This window comes from Anabrus simplex, chromosome 2, assembly GCF_040414725.1.
Source record: "Anabrus simplex isolate iqAnaSimp1 chromosome 2, ASM4041472v1, whole genome shotgun sequence".
NCBI classification, from domain to species: Eukaryota; Metazoa; Arthropoda; class Insecta; order Orthoptera; family Tettigoniidae; genus Anabrus; species Anabrus simplex.
In genome coordinates, this window is record NC_090266.1 from 323,519,422 (window position 1) to 323,537,637 (window position 18,216).

Here is an 18,216-nt window from a genome sequence, read left to right on the forward strand (position 1 = left end):
TGTCCGCTGTCTGCGCTACGGCTTGCGTATGACGCTGTTTGTTAACTAATTTGATGTAATCATTCTTTACAATTGGGATAATTTTATTAAATAAAATGTTGGTTTTCTCAATTAGTTGTTGATATTATAATTGGGATTTGTATATTGATCAAATGTTAGGTATTACTCCTCGTATATATTAAGCAAAGGGCCTTTCGGATTTGTATTTAATATTTTCAAATCATTATCTAAATCCGTAAAATTATGTTTGTAATCGTGCATGTGCTGTCCTATTGCAGAGAAATGATTATGCTTAATAGCGTTGACATGTTCATTACACCTTATCGCAAAATTTCTTCCAGTACTCTCTATGTAACTTGTTAGGCAGTTGTTACATCTAATTCGATATACTCCTGATTGAAAATATTTGTTGTTATTGTTGACTGATTTGGTATTATGTATAATATGCCTGCTGTTATGTGTAGTTCTGAAAGCTATTTTGAGATTATGCTTCTTAAAGACATTAGATAGAGAATATATGCACGTGTTATTAAAAGTGAAAGTTGCGTAATCTTTTCTAGGTTTATCTGGTTTCAGCAGTGTAGTTTTGGAACGGGATTCGATCTTACGAATAATGGAATTCATCATCTCTTTTTTATAACCATTTTTTCTGGCTATTTCATGAATTAATTGTAACTCTTTGTTGAGGTCTGTTTTTGATAACGGTAAATTAAAGGCTCTGTAAATCATGCTTTGGTATGCTACTTTCTTATGGGAGTCAGGATGAACGGAGTCCGTCTTTATAGTATTTATTGTGCGAGTGGGTGTACGGTAAATTTTGAAGGTCAGGTGTTTTTCACGCCTAGTAATCGTCAGATCAAGATAGTTTAGCTTACAATTATTCTCAGATTCTTTACTGAATTGTATATGCGTGTCTATGGCATTTATTTTGTCTGGTATAATATTATTGTTGGTAATTCTGTTGTCGATGACGACAAATACGAGGAATATTCCTTCTATTTTGCAAATAGAATTGTATTGTAGGTGGTCTATGTATATTTCTACTATTATGCCAGATGCGGGAGATCCCATCGGTAAACCTGTTTGTTGATGTATAGTGTCGTGAAACTTAAAAAAGTTGTTATTGATTGCGAATTCGAGTAATGTAATGAATTCTTCGATTTCAAAAGTACTTAACTTACTGTAAGTTTTTAGATTAGTTCTGATTATACTTATAGATTCTTTAGTGGGGATGTTTGGGTACATGTTATTTATATCGTAAGAAGCTATGGAGTGGTACTGTTCTAATTGTAAATCTTTAGTTTTATTACAAAAGTCTATTGAGTTTTGAACGGGCTTATTTGCTTGAAAAAAATAATGGTTTCTAAGAAATTTCTGAATATATTTAGAAAGTTTATATGTGGGACTAGTTCTGTAATTTATAATGGTTCTCATAGGTGTGTTTTCTTTATGAATTTTTGGAAGGGCTTTTGCATTAGGTAGCTGGGGGTTCATTGTTATAAGATTATTTGCTTCTGTTTCAGTTAGCAAGAAATTTGTGTTTTTGAGTAGATTCTTTAGGTTTCTTTGTACTGTATTTGTGGGTTCTTTACATATAATGCGAAACGTGTCATTGTTGAAACATTCTTTCGTTTTAAGAATGTATTCATCTTTAATGATAATTACCGTTGTTCAACAATAATAAAGGTGTTTTAATTTGTTCCACCTATTCAATACTTATATTTTCACTTATAGTGGTTACATAAATAGATTCTTAGTTACATGGGACATGTTTCGCCCTCAATTAAGGGCATCTTCAGCCTAAACACAATCATCAAAAATACAACTAAATTAAATGTGGAAGTTAAAAGTTTAGTCGGTTATTAAAATTCGGAACATAAAAATGTGAAAAGTGATACAATATATAAAGATGGTAATGGAAAACCGTCTTATGATTAAACTATAATCTTATCGGAGACTAAAACTTCTTCTATTAAAATTCTAATTAAAAACAGTTCATAAAAAATATTAGTGGAAAACCAAAGTGGTAATAATATAAAGCCAACGACATGAGGGCGTGTACACAAGCATAAACTTGATTGTCATGAATACAATCTTTCCAAGGCCGCTGATGAAATTCGTCAGCATGTAAGACAGAAGCATCTGTTGAAAAATTGTAAGTGGCCCTTCGCACCGGTAGGTAATAAAAATGGCTGAAACCTTGCCAGAAATTACCGTTGTGTTTCCTTTCTCGGCTTTTGTTATAAGGAGATTATTCTGCTTGATTTTCCAAAAGTTACAAGTACTAAATTGGAAAGTGGTAGAGTAATATTCAATACATATTGGCAATGATTACAATAATTTAAGCTTAAAACTTGCAAACAACATAAGAAAGTGTCTCTCTCTTTCTTAGCATTAATCCCGACTTGCAGGGTCTGCTGCTTTGCTACATCTCCTCCATTTCTGTCTGTCGTTGACATCTTCTGGTGTTAAGCCAACACTGTGCATGTCTGCCCTGATGTTGTCAGTCCATCACTTTGCCGGTCTTCCTCGTGGTCTTGTTCCCTCTGGGTTGATGTGGAGCGCTGTTTTGGCAACTGAGTCGTCCTGTTTTCTCATGACGTGGCCGTACCAGCGGAGACGGGCTTCCCTCACTTTGTCTATGATGGGCGCGACACCAAACCTTTGCCGGACGTCCGTGTTCCTTATGTGGTCACATCGGGTCAGCCCCATGGACCATCGAAGCATCTTCATCTCCATGGTTGTCAACATTTGCTCCTGTTGTTTCGTCATGGGGCGACATTCAGTCCCATAGATCGCTGCTGGCCGTACCACACTCTTATAAACTTTTGCCTTTAGATATTGAGGCATCTTTTTATCACAGAGGACTCCAGTGACCTGTCTCCACTTGAGCCAAGCTGCATTTACCCTCATCCGAGTATCAGGAGTGGTGTCACAGTTTGAGGTGACGACGGATCCTAAGTACGTAAATTGCATGGTCTTCTGCAGGTCTTCTTCACTGATACTTATGGTACCTCTGGTTTGGGGGCCACATTCCAGGTATTCTGTCTTCTGGATATTGAGGTGGAGGCCATTTTCAGCCAGTCTGTCCTTCCACGTTTGAACCTGATGCTGGAGTTCAGGACGCGTTTCTTGTGCAAGTACCACATCATCGGCATAAAGAAGGGTCCAGGGATGTGAAGTCTGTATGTCAGCTGTCTCTTATTAATTTGGACTGTCAACTGAAGTTTACATCCAATGCACATTACAGTGATTTTAATGTTTTAATATGTTTAAAAGTTTTGCTTATGAGCTATTTCACATAATTCTAACATAATACGCACTGCAACAACACAAGAACTACTATTATCTGCCGCTCGAGACAGTCAGCAGTGCTATTATGTTAAACTATGCCCACTAATTTTTATTGTGACTTTTATTGTTTTAATGTGTTTAAGTGTTTGTTTATGTGCTAACTTCTAATTTTTCTAATATAATCCGAACTGTACAACGCAAGAACCAATATTACCTGCCGCATTAGACAATTAACAGTGCAGTCAAGCACGTTAAACTATATTTACTAATGTTTTATTTTGGCCAGTCATTTGTTTTATTGAACTATCAACATGTATATCTCTACATTTAGTGTAAATTTTTGTTAAAACGACTATAATACTGATCATTTTACAATTGTTCAATTAAGTTAATTTCATACAGGACTAAATATTCAAAAGATTGGAGATCAATTAAACTGACTAGGCAAATGCCTATGTTTAAAAATACTCTGACATACTCATCACATTAAAGAAAAGACGAACTCATATTAGTTTCTCATATATGTACATTGAGTGTAAGAAGAGCAATTAATTTTTGTAATTGTATAATATTGAAATTCTCAACATGGGTATAACCACTTTAAAATCGTTGAATTCTAGAGTATGTCATTAGCTCTCAATATGAGGCATAATATGTAAATGCAATCATAGTGTAGCTGAGGATGACCTTTTAAGAGGTCGAAACCGGTCCTACATGTGACAATAAAATAGTATTAATTAGGTGGAACTTCTCTTTCATTTATGACTTATGGTGACTATCAATACGGAATAAAAAATGAAATTTATCAATCAAGATATTAGCGCCAACCAGGCAAAGTGCAATGCATATAAATATAGGAATATCAGAATCAAATTAATGAACACAACTAAGAATAATATTGCATTTTTAAAAGAATGCCTCGCTTATGACTTATCTCCAAAGTTTTTAAATAAATACAACAATATACACAGAAACACTTATCAAACACACGAAACTTTGAGAAAAACTGATAGAATTTGGTTAAAAACCGAAATCAAATTTTTCTGTCGTAGAAAGCAGTACCTGAATAATATACTATACCCCCTACACCTGTAAGTGTCCCAGGAACTACCACGCAGCTTTTGGGATCACTCCCAGCACGTCATAAACGAAAAAGTAGAAAATTGAGCCATAAAAAAGCAGAATACCTTAGGTAAAAAACTTGAGACCTTGAAACGGACACAGAAAGCAAAACAAGTCACTTACTTCACAAAAACAGACAGCTTAAATCAATCTACAGGAAACAAAATGCACCTTTTCTATCCACATGTAAAAAATCTTACGAACACAATTTTCAGCCAAGCAGAAAATGAAATTTTAAGCAAAGGACCTAACCATAATTGGGGTAACACCTCATTACTACAGGATATCACAACCGCGGTAACTGAAACAGAATTAGCTATACAAAGGATTCCACAAGAAATACGAGAAGAAGTCAGACACGAAGTATTAAAAAAACTGCCACAATACGTCAATAAAGTACGGGCTAACTTCTCTGATAACAATAGAGTAAATATAACGCATTTAAATAATCTCAAAAACAAAATCAAGCAGAATAATCTCCTCATAACAAAAGCCGTCAAAGGAAACACAACGATAATTATCAATAAAGATGAATACATTCTTAAAACAAAAGAATGTTTCGACAATGACACGTTTCGCATTATACGTAAAGATCCCACAAATACAGTACAAAGAAACCTAAAGAATCTACTCAAAAACACAAATTTCTTGCTAACTGAAACTATAGCAAATAATGTTATAACAATTAACCCCCAGCTACCTAATGCAAAAGCCCTTCCAAAAATTCATAAAGAAAACACACCTATGAAAACCATTATAAATTACAGAACTAGTCCCGCATATAAACTTTCTAAATAAATTCAGAAATTTTCCTAGAAACCATTATTTTTTTTTTTTTCAAGCAAATAAGTCCATACGAAACTCAATAGACTTTCGTAATAAAACTAAAGATTTACAATTAGAACAGTACCATTCCATAGCTTCTTACGATATAAATAACATGTACCCAGACATCCCCACTAAAGAAACTATAAGTATAATCAGAACTAATCTAAAAACTTACAGTAAGTTAAGTACTTTTGAAATCGAAGAATTCATTACATTACTCGAATTCGCAATCAATAACAACTTTTTTAAGTTTCACGACACTATATATCAACAAACAGGTTTACCGATGGAATCCCCCGCATCTGGCATAATAGCAGAAATATACATAGACCACCTAGAATACAATTCTATTTGCAAAATAAAAGGAATATTCCTCTGGTGTAAGTTTGTTGATGACGTATTTGTCGTCATCGACAACAGAATAACCAACGATAATATTATACTAGACAAAATAAATACCATAGACATGCATATACAATTCACTAAAGAATCTGAGAATAATTGTGATTTTTTTTTTTTTCAATCAATACTGATCTGCATTTAGGGCAGTCACCCAGGTGGCAGATTCCCTATCTGTTGCTTTCCTACCCTTTTCCGATGGAATCCCCCGCATCTGGCATAATAGCAGAAATATACATAGACCACCTAGAATACAATTCTATTTGCAAAATAAAAGGAATATTCCTCTGGTGTAAGTTTGTTGATGACGTATTTGTCGTCAACTATCTTGATCTGACGATTACTAGGCATGAAAAACACCTAACCTTCAAAATTTATCGTAAACCCACTCACACAATAAATACTATAAAGACGGACTCCGTTCATCCTGACTCCCATAAGAAAGCAGCATACCAAAGCATGATTTACAGAGCCTTTAATTTACCGTTATCAAAAACAGACCTCAATGAAGAGTTACAATTAATTCATGAAATAGCCAGAAAAAATGGTTATAAAAAAGAGATGATGAATTCCGTTATTCGTAAGATCGAATCCCGTTCCAAAACTACACTGCTGAAACCAGATAAACCTAGAAAAGGTTACGCAACTTTCACTTTTAATAACACGTGCATATATTCTCTATCTAATGTCTTTAAGAAGCATAATCTCAAAATAGCTTTCAGAACTACACATAACAGCAGGCATATTATACATAATACCAAATCAGTCAACAATAACAACAAATATTTTCAATCAGGAGTATATCGAATTAGATGTAACAACTGCCTAACAAGTTACATAGGGCGTACTGGAAGAAATTTTGCAATATGGTATAATGAACATGTCAACGATATTAAGCATAATCATTTCTCTGCAATAGGACAGCACATGCACGATTACAAACATAATTTACGGATTTAGGCAATGATTTGAAAATATTAAATACAAATCCGAAAGGCCCTTTGCTTAATATATACGAGGAGTTACACCTAACATTTGATCAATATACAAATCCCAGTTATAATATCAACGAACTAACTGAGAAAACCAACATTTTATTTAATAAAATTATCCCAATTGTAAAGAATGATTACATCAAATTAGTTAACAAGCAACGTCATAGGCAAGCCATAGCGCAGACAGCGGACACGCCCGGCCCCGCCCATACACACAACAAGGCTTCCCCCACACACTCCTCCAATCCCTCCACAACAGCCGACAACATTATCAGAAGTACAAGGTACAATACACGACAGACAGCCAAACAGCAAACATCTCAACCACCCCACAGCAGTAAGTAAATTTCATAGAACTCACACTAGTATTCAACTGTTATTTCAATCAGAATTTTAAATTCAATCATTTTGACTTGCAGATATTCCCCATCATAAGAAAGGAAAGAGCCACCATTAACGACCTTGGATTCAAAAAGTGAACAATTTCTAGAACATTAATCAACGTCAAACAAATAGATTATCCAAAAGTTACAAATACTAAATTGGAAAGTGGTTGAGTAATATTCAATACATATTGGCAGTGATTACAATAATTTAAGCTTAAAACTTGCCAACAACATAAGAAATTGACTGTCTCTTATTAATTTTGACTGTCAACTGAAGTTTACATCCAACGCACATTACAGTGATTTTAATGTTTTAATGTGTTTAAGAGCTTTTCTTATGAGGTATTTCACATAATTCTAACATAATATGCACTGCAACAACGCAAGAACTACTATTATCTGCCGCTTGGGACAGTCAACAGCGCAATTAAGTTAAACTATCTCCACTGATTTTTATTGTGACTTTTATTGTTTTAATGTGTTTAAGTGTTTGTTTATTATTATTATTATTATTATTATTATTATTATTATTATTATTATAATATAACCCGAACTGTACAACGCAAGAACCAATATTACCTGCCGCATTAGACAATTAACAGTGCAGTCAAGCACGTTAAACTATATTCACTAATGTTTTATTTTGGCCAGTCATTTGTTTTATTGAACTATCAACATGTATATCTCTACATTTAGTGTAAATTATTGTTAAAACGACTATAATACTGATCATTTTACAATTGTTTAATTAAGTTAATTTCATACAGGACTAAATATTCAAAAGATTGGAGATCAATTAAACTGACTAGGCAAATGCCTATGTTTAAAAATACTCTGACATACTCATCACATTAAAGAAAAGGCGAAATCATATTAGTTTCTCATATATGTACATTGAGTGTAAGAAGAGCAATTAATTTTTGTAATTGTATAATATTGAAATTCTCAACATGGGTATAACCACTTTAAAATCGTTGAATTCTAGAGTATGTCGTTAGCTCTCAATATGAGGCATAATATGTAAATGCAATTCTAGTGTAGCTGAGGATGACCTTTTAAGAGGTCGAAACCGGTCCTACATGTGACAATAAAATAGTATTGATTAGGTGGAACTTCTCTTTCATTTATGACTTATAGAACTGAACCGTCTCAATCACTACAGTACTGAACCGTTTCAATCGTTGACGGAACTGAACTGGTGAAGCTCATCCTGCCTGCCTTAACAAGAGAGGCTGGCCCTTTCAAATACTTCACAAAGGGCGAAGCCTCCAGCATCATCTGGAATAGGAAGGCTCTGGGTTCACCTTATAGTCTCTTCTTGCATTGTCAGGGAGGCCTGCTGAGAGATCACAGAGAGGTGGCAGAGGGGCTGGCCTTGCGCGCTTGCCTCGTCCCTGACTGTTTGCTACAACAGAGAATGGGCGGGGCCGTAACTCGGTGACATCACTCTTGGCTGGAGCTGGGCTAACTTGTACATCCCAAAGCTGCACAATAAAAAATGGTAGAGACCACCACGATATAATTGTAATAAATGAAATATGGACAAAAGCATATGAAATTGAAATTAAGTAGCAGTTAATTGAATGATAACATCCTCGATCTCCATGGTGACACAAGATTGACAAGATCTGTTATGAAAATGAAAACCTACAACCTGTTTTCCAGTCTTTGGCCAGGTCAAGGATGGAATGAATGAAGCCCCTATCTTGGGGCGAGGATAGGAATTGTGCCAGTTGCCAAGGCCTCTCGCACTCCTCTGGGGGAGTGATTAATGACTTGACAGATGAAATGAAATGATAATGGAGAGTGTTGCTGGAATGAAAGGTGACGGAAAACCGGAGTACCCGGAGAAAATCCTGTCCCGCTTCCGCTTTGTCCGGCAAAAATCTCACATGGAGTGGCTGGGATTTGAACTGTGGAACCCAGTGGTGAGAGGCCGACACGTTGCCCCCTGAGCCACGGAGGCTTGACAAGATTCATTATATGTTATATTAAAATTAAATATTTATTCCACCTTATCGATATTATATATTTATTGCCTCAACCAATTTCTTTAGTTAGTAGTATATGTTTTGTTTTTGTACAAACATCATCAGCTACAAGTGTCCTTGCTTAGGTGAAAACAATAAAAATGTACTAAGACATAGTTTTATTTTTAATTTTCTAAGAACTTATATAAAAACTTTAAAACTATTGGTTATTAAGGTTATGATGTGATGAGCTAAAGAGGGAGTGGAGGGGGGAGGGGGGTTGGTTGTGGGAGAATTAATCATGTTAGTATCTACCGACCTTAAATACTTTTTTATAAAAATTGTGACAGTTTGTCATAATGTTTGGCAAAAAGCTTGCTCGTTGGTGGGGCGGTGGTAGAAAGAGCGGGGGAGGGGGGAAGGCATGTCCTTGGCTACCTTGCTGTCTGTCACTGCTCTGTGGGAAGAGGGGGAAATGACTGGGAGATTCGGAGGCTTAACCTTGTTTCTGCTATTTACTGGATTATCATATTTTCTACCTAATAATTTTAAATTAATTAAAATACGTTCAAAAAGAAGATTCTTATATTCAGTTATATCATTAAGATTACTATCCTTATTAATGAGTTGATCCAAGTAGATGTGCATGTTTTCCAAGGTATTCATGAATCCACCTTTGTTCATTTTGTTTACGATAGTGAGATCTTGTTCAATGTTTTTGGAGCTATGGCCTGTCATGCTCATATGTGCCCCCATAACTGAGAACCTTTTATGCTCCACCATGAACATTGAACAAGATCTCACTATCATCAGCAAATTGAACAAAGGTGGATTAATGAATACCTTAGAGAACATACGCATCCACTTGGATCAGCCCATTAATAAGGATAGTAATCTTAATGGCATAGTTGAATATAATGAAATGGCATATTGCTTTTAGTGCCTGGAGTGTCCAAGGAGATGTTAGGCTCGCCAGGTGCAGGTATTTTGATTTGACACCCGTAGGCGACCTGTGCGTCATGATGAAGATGAAATTATGACGTAGACGACGCATGCACCCAGCCCCCGTGCCAGCAGGATTAACCAATGATGGTTAAAATTTCCGAACCTGTGCAAAACAAACCCGGGACCCCTGTGACCAAAGGCCAGCACCCTAACCATTTAGCCATGGGGCCGGAAAATTGAATATAAGGACCCTCTCTTTGAACGTCTTTTAATTTATTTGAAATTGTTAGGTAGAAAATATGTGCTTTAGAAATGGTAATGAGGGAATGGTTTAGGAAATGTCCCCCTAAAATAAAGATTGGCCAAAAAATCAAAACAAATTTCCTGGGTTTTGCTGATGATTTAGCATTACTAGCAGTGGACATAAAAGAAGCAAAAACCCAGATATCAGAACTCCAAAACATTGCAAATAAAATTGGCCTCAAAATATCATTTGAAAAAACAGAAATTATGCCCCAAAAACCAACTCAACTAAAATAAGTTACCATAAATGGTAATAACATCAAAATAGTAACTCAATTTAAATATCTTGGAGAAGTAATAACACATAACCTAAATGAAAAAATCTTAATCCAAACAAGAACAAATAGATTAGCTAAAGCACAAAAATTAACATGGGATATCTACAAAAAGAAATGTCTATCAATAAATACAAAAATTAAACACTACAACACAGTTATAAAACTGGAAGCTACATATGCAGCAGAAACACTTTTTTACCTGAATAAACAATCAAAGACTGACAGACTTCAGAAAATTGAAAGGAGGATTGGAAGAACCTGCATCAACAAAAGATACCAGAAAGATGGACAGTGGCGGTTAATACCTAACAAAGTCGTGTACAAGGAGCTAGAACACATTACAGATACTATGCGTAAGAGGAGACTGGGATTCTTTGGACATATCATGAGGATGCAGGATTCGAGACTTCTGAAACAACTAGTACAACACAATCTCGTCTCAAAAAGTACCACAACAGGATGTAAATGGATCAGAGAAGTAAGAGAGGATCTGAAGGAAATAGGTTTTACAACAGAAGACACCACAAATAAGATAAAATTGAAAACAAAACTCAAGAATACAATCCTCCGCTTTACCCTTACACAAAACCAACCAACACGCATATTTTCAACTGAGGAAAGGGCATGAAGATCGGAGCGTCTGAAGAAGTCCTGGGAGGACCGCAAAGCCCGAACAATCCTTTCAAAGAGACCTGAACGACGGACAGACTAAAGTGATCCTATGTGGTCATAAAAGAAGAAGAAGAAGAAGAAGAAAAATATGATAATCCAGTGAATAGCAGAAACAAGATTAAGCCTTCGAATCTCCAAGTTATTACCCCACCTCTTCCCACAGAGCAGTAACAGATAGCACGGTAGCCAAGGACACTCCTCCCCCTCCACCTCTTTCTACCTCCCCTCACCAACGAGCAGGTCCAAACAAGTTTGCACCATTACTTTACAAGACACAGAGCCATATCAACGGCAGTTAGACTGCTCCAAGGCCAGTGATAATTCGGGATTCCTTATTGACGAGATGAGTCAATACTCATTTAGACGCAAACTCATCTTACAAAAACAATCAACAGTTAAATATTCACATTCCTATTTCCTTCTTTTGATTACAGATTATTGTTGCTATCTTTCAACTTTGCAATGATAATTCAACTGCAAGATATCCCTTGTTAACAGCATTAAAAATTGAATTTGATGTTTCATAGAGAAACACCACACGTCACTAATTTTAAGGATTTATTCAAGAGATTCTCAACAACACAGTGCAGGAAGACAAATGCATATATATATACACAGGGTGGCCCACTTAAAAACTTTCACCACAAATATATATGGAACATCAAGAGATATTGAAGGCAGGGAAGGGGCTAATTAAAGTAAATACTATGAGCCAGTCAAAAATGTAAGAAAATATTATTTTCAACATAAAATTACATATTTTTAAAATGGACACTCTGTATTATTTCTTAAGCTATCATTAACATGAAAATTACCATAAGGAATGGCTTTTGTTTCATCGCAATAGTCAATTACATCCCAAGGTATTGTGATGTGAAGTTGACGCTCGAGATGAACGAAATGTGCAGCAGTTGCACATATCGAGATTCAAGCGCAAACCTTACGTTCCTCTTAATCACGATATGATTGGTGCACTACGATGCGACAGGTGCTGTACTTAATGCTGTTTGCACTGTATGAAGAGGCTTGAAACAATACATATTTCCAGTCACACTCAATGGAAAATAAAGAAAGGGTTTGCTCATTCGTGTTCTATTGATCTCTACTACTGTACAGTACTAGAATGGACATAACGGTAACGAAATTGAATATCACCTGTAGGGGTATTACAAAATCATTCGCTGACCAATTATCTAGCAGAGGGGGAAAATACTGGTTTACTGTACGTAGTTCTACATCAATTACATAATGTTACAGGACATGTTACTGAACATTTTTAATTACTACATTAAATTGAAATTTTGCACATGGTGAAGTCATGACGTAAACGTACGTTTGTACGGTAGTACGTACAAATCACACAAACTTCTCAGTAACACACAAGCATGTAACTTTGCTGTACGAATTATGTACATTCTGAAGTAGTACAATACAGAGTACTGTACTATGTAGGTAAATAAAACACGCAAGAGAGAAACACTTATTTACATATCCCTTTGCTGTGGCAGGAAACCCTATTCTTATTTTCATCCCTCTTGATAACAGTGCAAATAACATTAAGTACAGCGCCCGTCACATGATAGTATGTCAATCACATCGCGATTAAAAGGAGCGTGAGGTTCGCTCTTGAATCTCGGTATGTGGAACTGTTGCGCGTTTCGTTTATCTCAAGCTTCAGCTTCACATTGCAATATCTTGGGATGTAATTGACCTATTGTGATTAAACAAACGCCAATCCTGATCAGATTTGTTATGTTAACCTTTATGCAAGAAATAATGCATTGTGTCCATTTAAAAATGTAAGTTTATGTTGAAAATATTTTCTTACGTTTTTGACTGGCTCATAGTATTTACTTTAATTAGCCCCTTCCCTGATTCCATGCCCGTGAAAATCATTTTTCAATATCTCTTGTTATTCCAGATATATTTTGCGGTGAAAGTTTTAAGTGGGCCATCTAGTATATAACACTTCGATCTGTAGTAATTGCAGAATATAAGTTTTTACAAAGAAATTTTTGATGAACATTATGACAATCTATCCGTTTTTATAAAAAGATTTGAAGTCGGTAGATACTAACAAGATTAATTCTTCCACAACCAACCCCTTCCCCCTTCCTCCACTCATCTTTAGCTCATTACATTATTACCTTAATAACCTACAGTTTTAAAGTTTTTATGTATGTTTTTAGACAATTTTACAAAAGCTATGTCTTTGTACATTTTTATTGTTTTCACCTAATCAAGGGCACTAACAGCTGATGATGTTTCTATAAAAGCAAAACATGTACTACTATCTGAAGAAATTGCTTACAGCAATAAATATATAATATTGATAAGGTGGAATAAATATTTAATTTTACTTTATCAAATACTTTAGATATCAATACAGGTCATGAAGTTGATTGTTTGCATTATACTTGAAGCCGATCATTATTTTGGCATATGATGGTCAGGGTGTTCTGGTGTGTCATCCATTTCGTGAGGGACTTGCTGCAACTCGGAAATATTACAAACATTTTTTGCGATACCACCTTTGCCGTGCAACACAGGAATGTATAATACTGTCAGGTAGTACTGCAATCTTACATAACAATTTTAGACATTGCCAAGAAGACAGTTTGATGTCGTTCATGGCATTATTATTATTATTATTATTATTATTATTATTATTATTATTATTATTATTATTTATTTATTTATTTATTTATTTATTTATTTATTTTCCACTAATTGTAGGTGCAATTTATGGATGGTGAATGGAGAAAGGGCATAGCCCCACATACACAAAAGTGCCTCCATCACCACTTAAAATTACAATATTCAAATATACATTTACATTCTACATAGTGTGCTTATATACGGTTACCGTATTTACAGGCATATTTACATACTACTCACAGGACATGATCAACATTCAAGTAATTCAACACGCACGCACGCACGCGCACACACACACACACACACACTCTCTCTCTCTCTCTCTCTCTCTCTCTCTCTCTCTCTCTCTCTCGCTCTCTCTCTCATACTGAAAATTCACACGGTAGAAAAATTATATTATGTACCTGTACAGAAGGTTTCATTACATATACATCCTTTTTACCTCTTCACAAAATTTCTCTGGAGGTAGTTTTTTCATTTGTGGTGGGAGTTCATTCCACAGCCGAGCAGAACGATTAAAGAAGCCACTTTGATATGATGCTGTTCTTGCAAATGGAGGGAAAAGGGATACACCTCGACCTCTTTGAGCGGAACGATAGTTCAGATGTAAGCGGTTAAAAGGCTTTATATGAATGTTACCTGCGAGGGATTTTCTCAGGAAAGCAATATAAGCAATATCTATTTGTTTACGGAGGGATGTTATGGAGGGCAGTGACCTGGCTGTATTTAAATGATCGTGTTGAGTAATTAGTCGTTCTGCTCGGCGTTGAACTCTCTCTAGTTTCGTCATGTTCTCATTTGGTATGGAATGTCATGCCACGTCCTCCCTTTTTTGATATAAATGTTTGTGACTTCAATTTCCTGAATTAAAGGAGCTGTTAAATGGAAAACACTTTGTCAGAATGTCAGACATTGTAACAGTGGCTTATTGTGTGGATACCTGCCAACCCTTCCAATTAACCCGGAAACTTTCCGTTTTTTAACTCGTCTTCCGATTTTCCCATTTATTTTTACTTCTTCCATTTTTGAGCAATATTACCTGCAGTAGGGTCGATGCTCTTCCCCTGGGATAAATTATTGTGTGCTTGTGTAATTTACGCAACCTCATTTTCAAGCGTACTTATTTGATACTTTCTTTGGCGAGTGTATTATCCATCGCCTTTGTGTATCGTATTTCCCACTCACTATAGCATCGTGTGTGTTTTACAGCTGGAAATTCAAGACGGCAATCGTCCTACAAACGACAGAGGTTAGCGCACGCTAGCAACTCTGTTAATGTGGATGAAAGATTGAGTTTTTAATTGTGTGGTTCGCGTGCTCTTAACATCGTTTCTGTGCATAGTTCCGTTGGAGTTGTAGGCCACGTGTGGTTTTCTTCTTTTTTGTTTTTTGCGGTACTGTGCTTTTCCCCCTGTTGAAGTCGCCTGTTAATAATGTATGAGACATATTGATCTGTTTTGTATATGGTAGTTCCGTGTATTTCAGTGCATTTGTGTTCATTCTTAGTTCATAATTTTATTGAGTTGAATGTATTTCAGAGAGTTGTGTCGGTGACAGTTTTTGGTATTTTTACAATATCCCCATGTGTTCAGAGATACCTATAAAATTGAATTTTGAATTTTCATTGTATAAATAAAGGAAACTATTATGAATTTTGTTCCGTGTTTAAGTTTTCTTGTAACCATGTTTTTCTTAATATAAGATTTTAAATTAAATGGTCAATTCACTTTGTAACTGTAGATATGGATGCCTTTTATGTTGTCCTTTTTATCATCAAGACCGTGGCACATTATACACAATAAAATCTAAAAATTAAAAATCTTCCTATTTCTGATTTCCAAAGGTTGGCAGGTATGTGTGGTAGAACACATTAACGAATGTCATGCAGCAGATGGTATTCTCAGTCATCCCTCATCAATGTCAACGAACCTTTGACAACCCTTTAACATTACTTTGACGGCTGTTAAACAAGTTGTACATCAAGAAACTAAATCATATGACATATTTGTTCCTTCTAATCACCCAGATATTTCTGCATGCATACACATTCTGGTGGCTATATTATGAAATACATGTTGTAGGCATTGAAACATATATTCTAGATTTCCAGTGTTTGAAATCTGGTTGTAAATATTGTATTTCTCTCTCCAAACGTTTGCTTAGCCATTTGAATCAATGATGTATCATTTTAAATAATTTTGTTACATTCAAGATAAATTCAGAACTTCAAGAACTGCAGTCATAATGTACGAAAGGGAGCAGCTTTTTTGACTAATATGTAGAAATTGTACTTTGAAAACTAATATGTTTCAATGTAGGTCAGGAATTCTTGAGTAATTGAATTCTTATGGTAATAGTTTATGGAGTCAACCGAACATTACTGCCAGCCTACAGCGACTACTTTGAGCAACTAAATCCAGGTCCTGAAGTTACCCAGGCAGCAGAGTCATCTCAAGTTCTAGCCATCGTTTTGCAACTGCTGTGTGCTTTGATCCTCTTAGTATTGGTGCTTCTTGTGTCTCTGTGTCTTCTCCAGCGTTATACCAAACAAGTGGCACAAGTCCAAGGTGTTGAGATGACTCTTACCAACTCCTTCAGGTGAGATTTTCTTCTTTGTCTTGACGCATGCAAAAATGTAAACATCGTATGTCTCCTTTTCATTTGTTTAGTAAATTCAAAATGTATCTCTATGGTATTCATACCTATTCAAATGTATTCATGAGGCTTGTCATGTTATGTATTTGTAGATATGAAAATACATTTTCAAAACTACAAGCAGAAATGTAACAACTTGTGCTCGACGAGCAAGGCCTGTCACCTGATTTGAAGGCCATCGAAGATGTGAAGGGCCTGCCTGGTCATTTGACATGAATGGGTTAATCCCTGCACACACATGATATCAGTTTCTCATAACTAGCTGTTGTGAACTGATGGGTCAGATTTTGTAATTGCAGCAGTAATGCCATCTAACAGAGATGAGTAGTGGTAGAAGGGACAGAGCACATCTCCACTAGCAATCCATGGCTGAATGGTTAGTGTGCTGGCCTTTGGTCACAGGTGTCCCGGGTTCGATTCCTGGCGGGGTCAGGACTGGGACGGGGACTGGGTATAGGTGCCTTCTTCATCATTTCATTCTCATCATGACGTGGGGCGTCAAATCGAAGGACCTGCACTAGGCCTCTCCGGAGGCCACGCACCATTTCATTTCATTTTCCACTAGCAACGATATAGAATCTGTATATGTTATTGTTGCTACTATATCTGACATTTTGTTTTATTTGGGGTGGATATATTCGGGCATTTGAGGCGTACACTTTCAATATCCCGTTTTATGATTCCTTTTCTCTCTCATCCACCAAGTGATAGTTTTAAGGGCTTAGGACATTGTACACCATCACATTTTGCTATCTTCTGGCTCAGTGATATTAGGTGGTTATTGTTTATCACTAAAAATAGCATCTTATACTCTCTAATTCAATTCCATACTTTTATTTAAGCAAATCATTAACTTGCATTACTCCCCAATGCACAAAAATACATTAGAACTGGACAAGCAACATATCCCTCCTCTCTCCAATGAACAGAACTGTGGCCCTCAACACTTCCTCACTCCCCTATTTCACGCCCCCTTCACACATAACTTGAGCAGCTGAAGATGTATGATCTATGTTGACTGCTAATAATACTATGACAATTTATTTAAATTTTAAAGAGCGACAGAATATGTAACACTTTCCTGCATTATTTCTTTGCATATAAATTTGATTTTGTTCTTATTTGCCATCTGATTTTAATTGATATTACTACTTCCTCAAGGGCATCAGGAACTCCCCATATAATAAATATCCAGGTCCATGCCTTAAGTAGGAAAAGAATATCAGGGCAGAAAATGGAAGAATTATGGAAGCAAAGATATTATGAATAAATGTGAACAATAGATATGTACTTCGGAATTTTTTTAACAAAAATGTGTACAAAATAGCTGAAACATTAAAAAATCAAGGTTTCAAAAGCATTCAGAACAAACATGTTACAAAAACATATTAGATGGAGCGAGCGGCTGCTTGGTTTGTGTCACATAGCTGTCAGCTTGCTTTAGGGAGTTAGTAGGTTTGAACCCCATTGTCGGCAGCCCTGAAGATGGTTTTCCACAGTTTTCTATATTCACCCCAGGCAAATGCTGGATTGTATCTTAATCAAGGCCACGGTTCATTCCTTCTCACTTCTACCCATTTCCTGTCCCGTCGACACCACAACACCTGTCTTGGTGCAACATAAGGAAAGGAAAAAACATTAAATGCAATCTAATTAAAACAGACCATTTTAATAAGTTTTTAATGTTATTACTTTTAGGTCCCACTAACTA

At 35.8% G+C, this 18,216-nt stretch overlaps 1 protein-coding gene across 3 annotated transcripts in view; it reads left to right on the top strand.

The window, feature by feature from the left end:
* The window catches only part of Ptp69D (Protein tyrosine phosphatase 69D), a 976,604-nt gene that overhangs the window by 526,177 nt on the left and 432,211 nt on the right, over positions 1-18,216 (top strand). For all 3 annotated transcript variants that reach the window (XM_068226166.1, XM_068226167.1, XM_068226168.1), the window contains one exon: positions 16,208-16,448. In XM_068226166.1, coding sequence (XP_068082267.1) covers positions 16,208-16,448 — 241 coding nt within the window. The remainder of the gene's footprint in view (positions 1-16,207; positions 16,449-18,216) is intronic.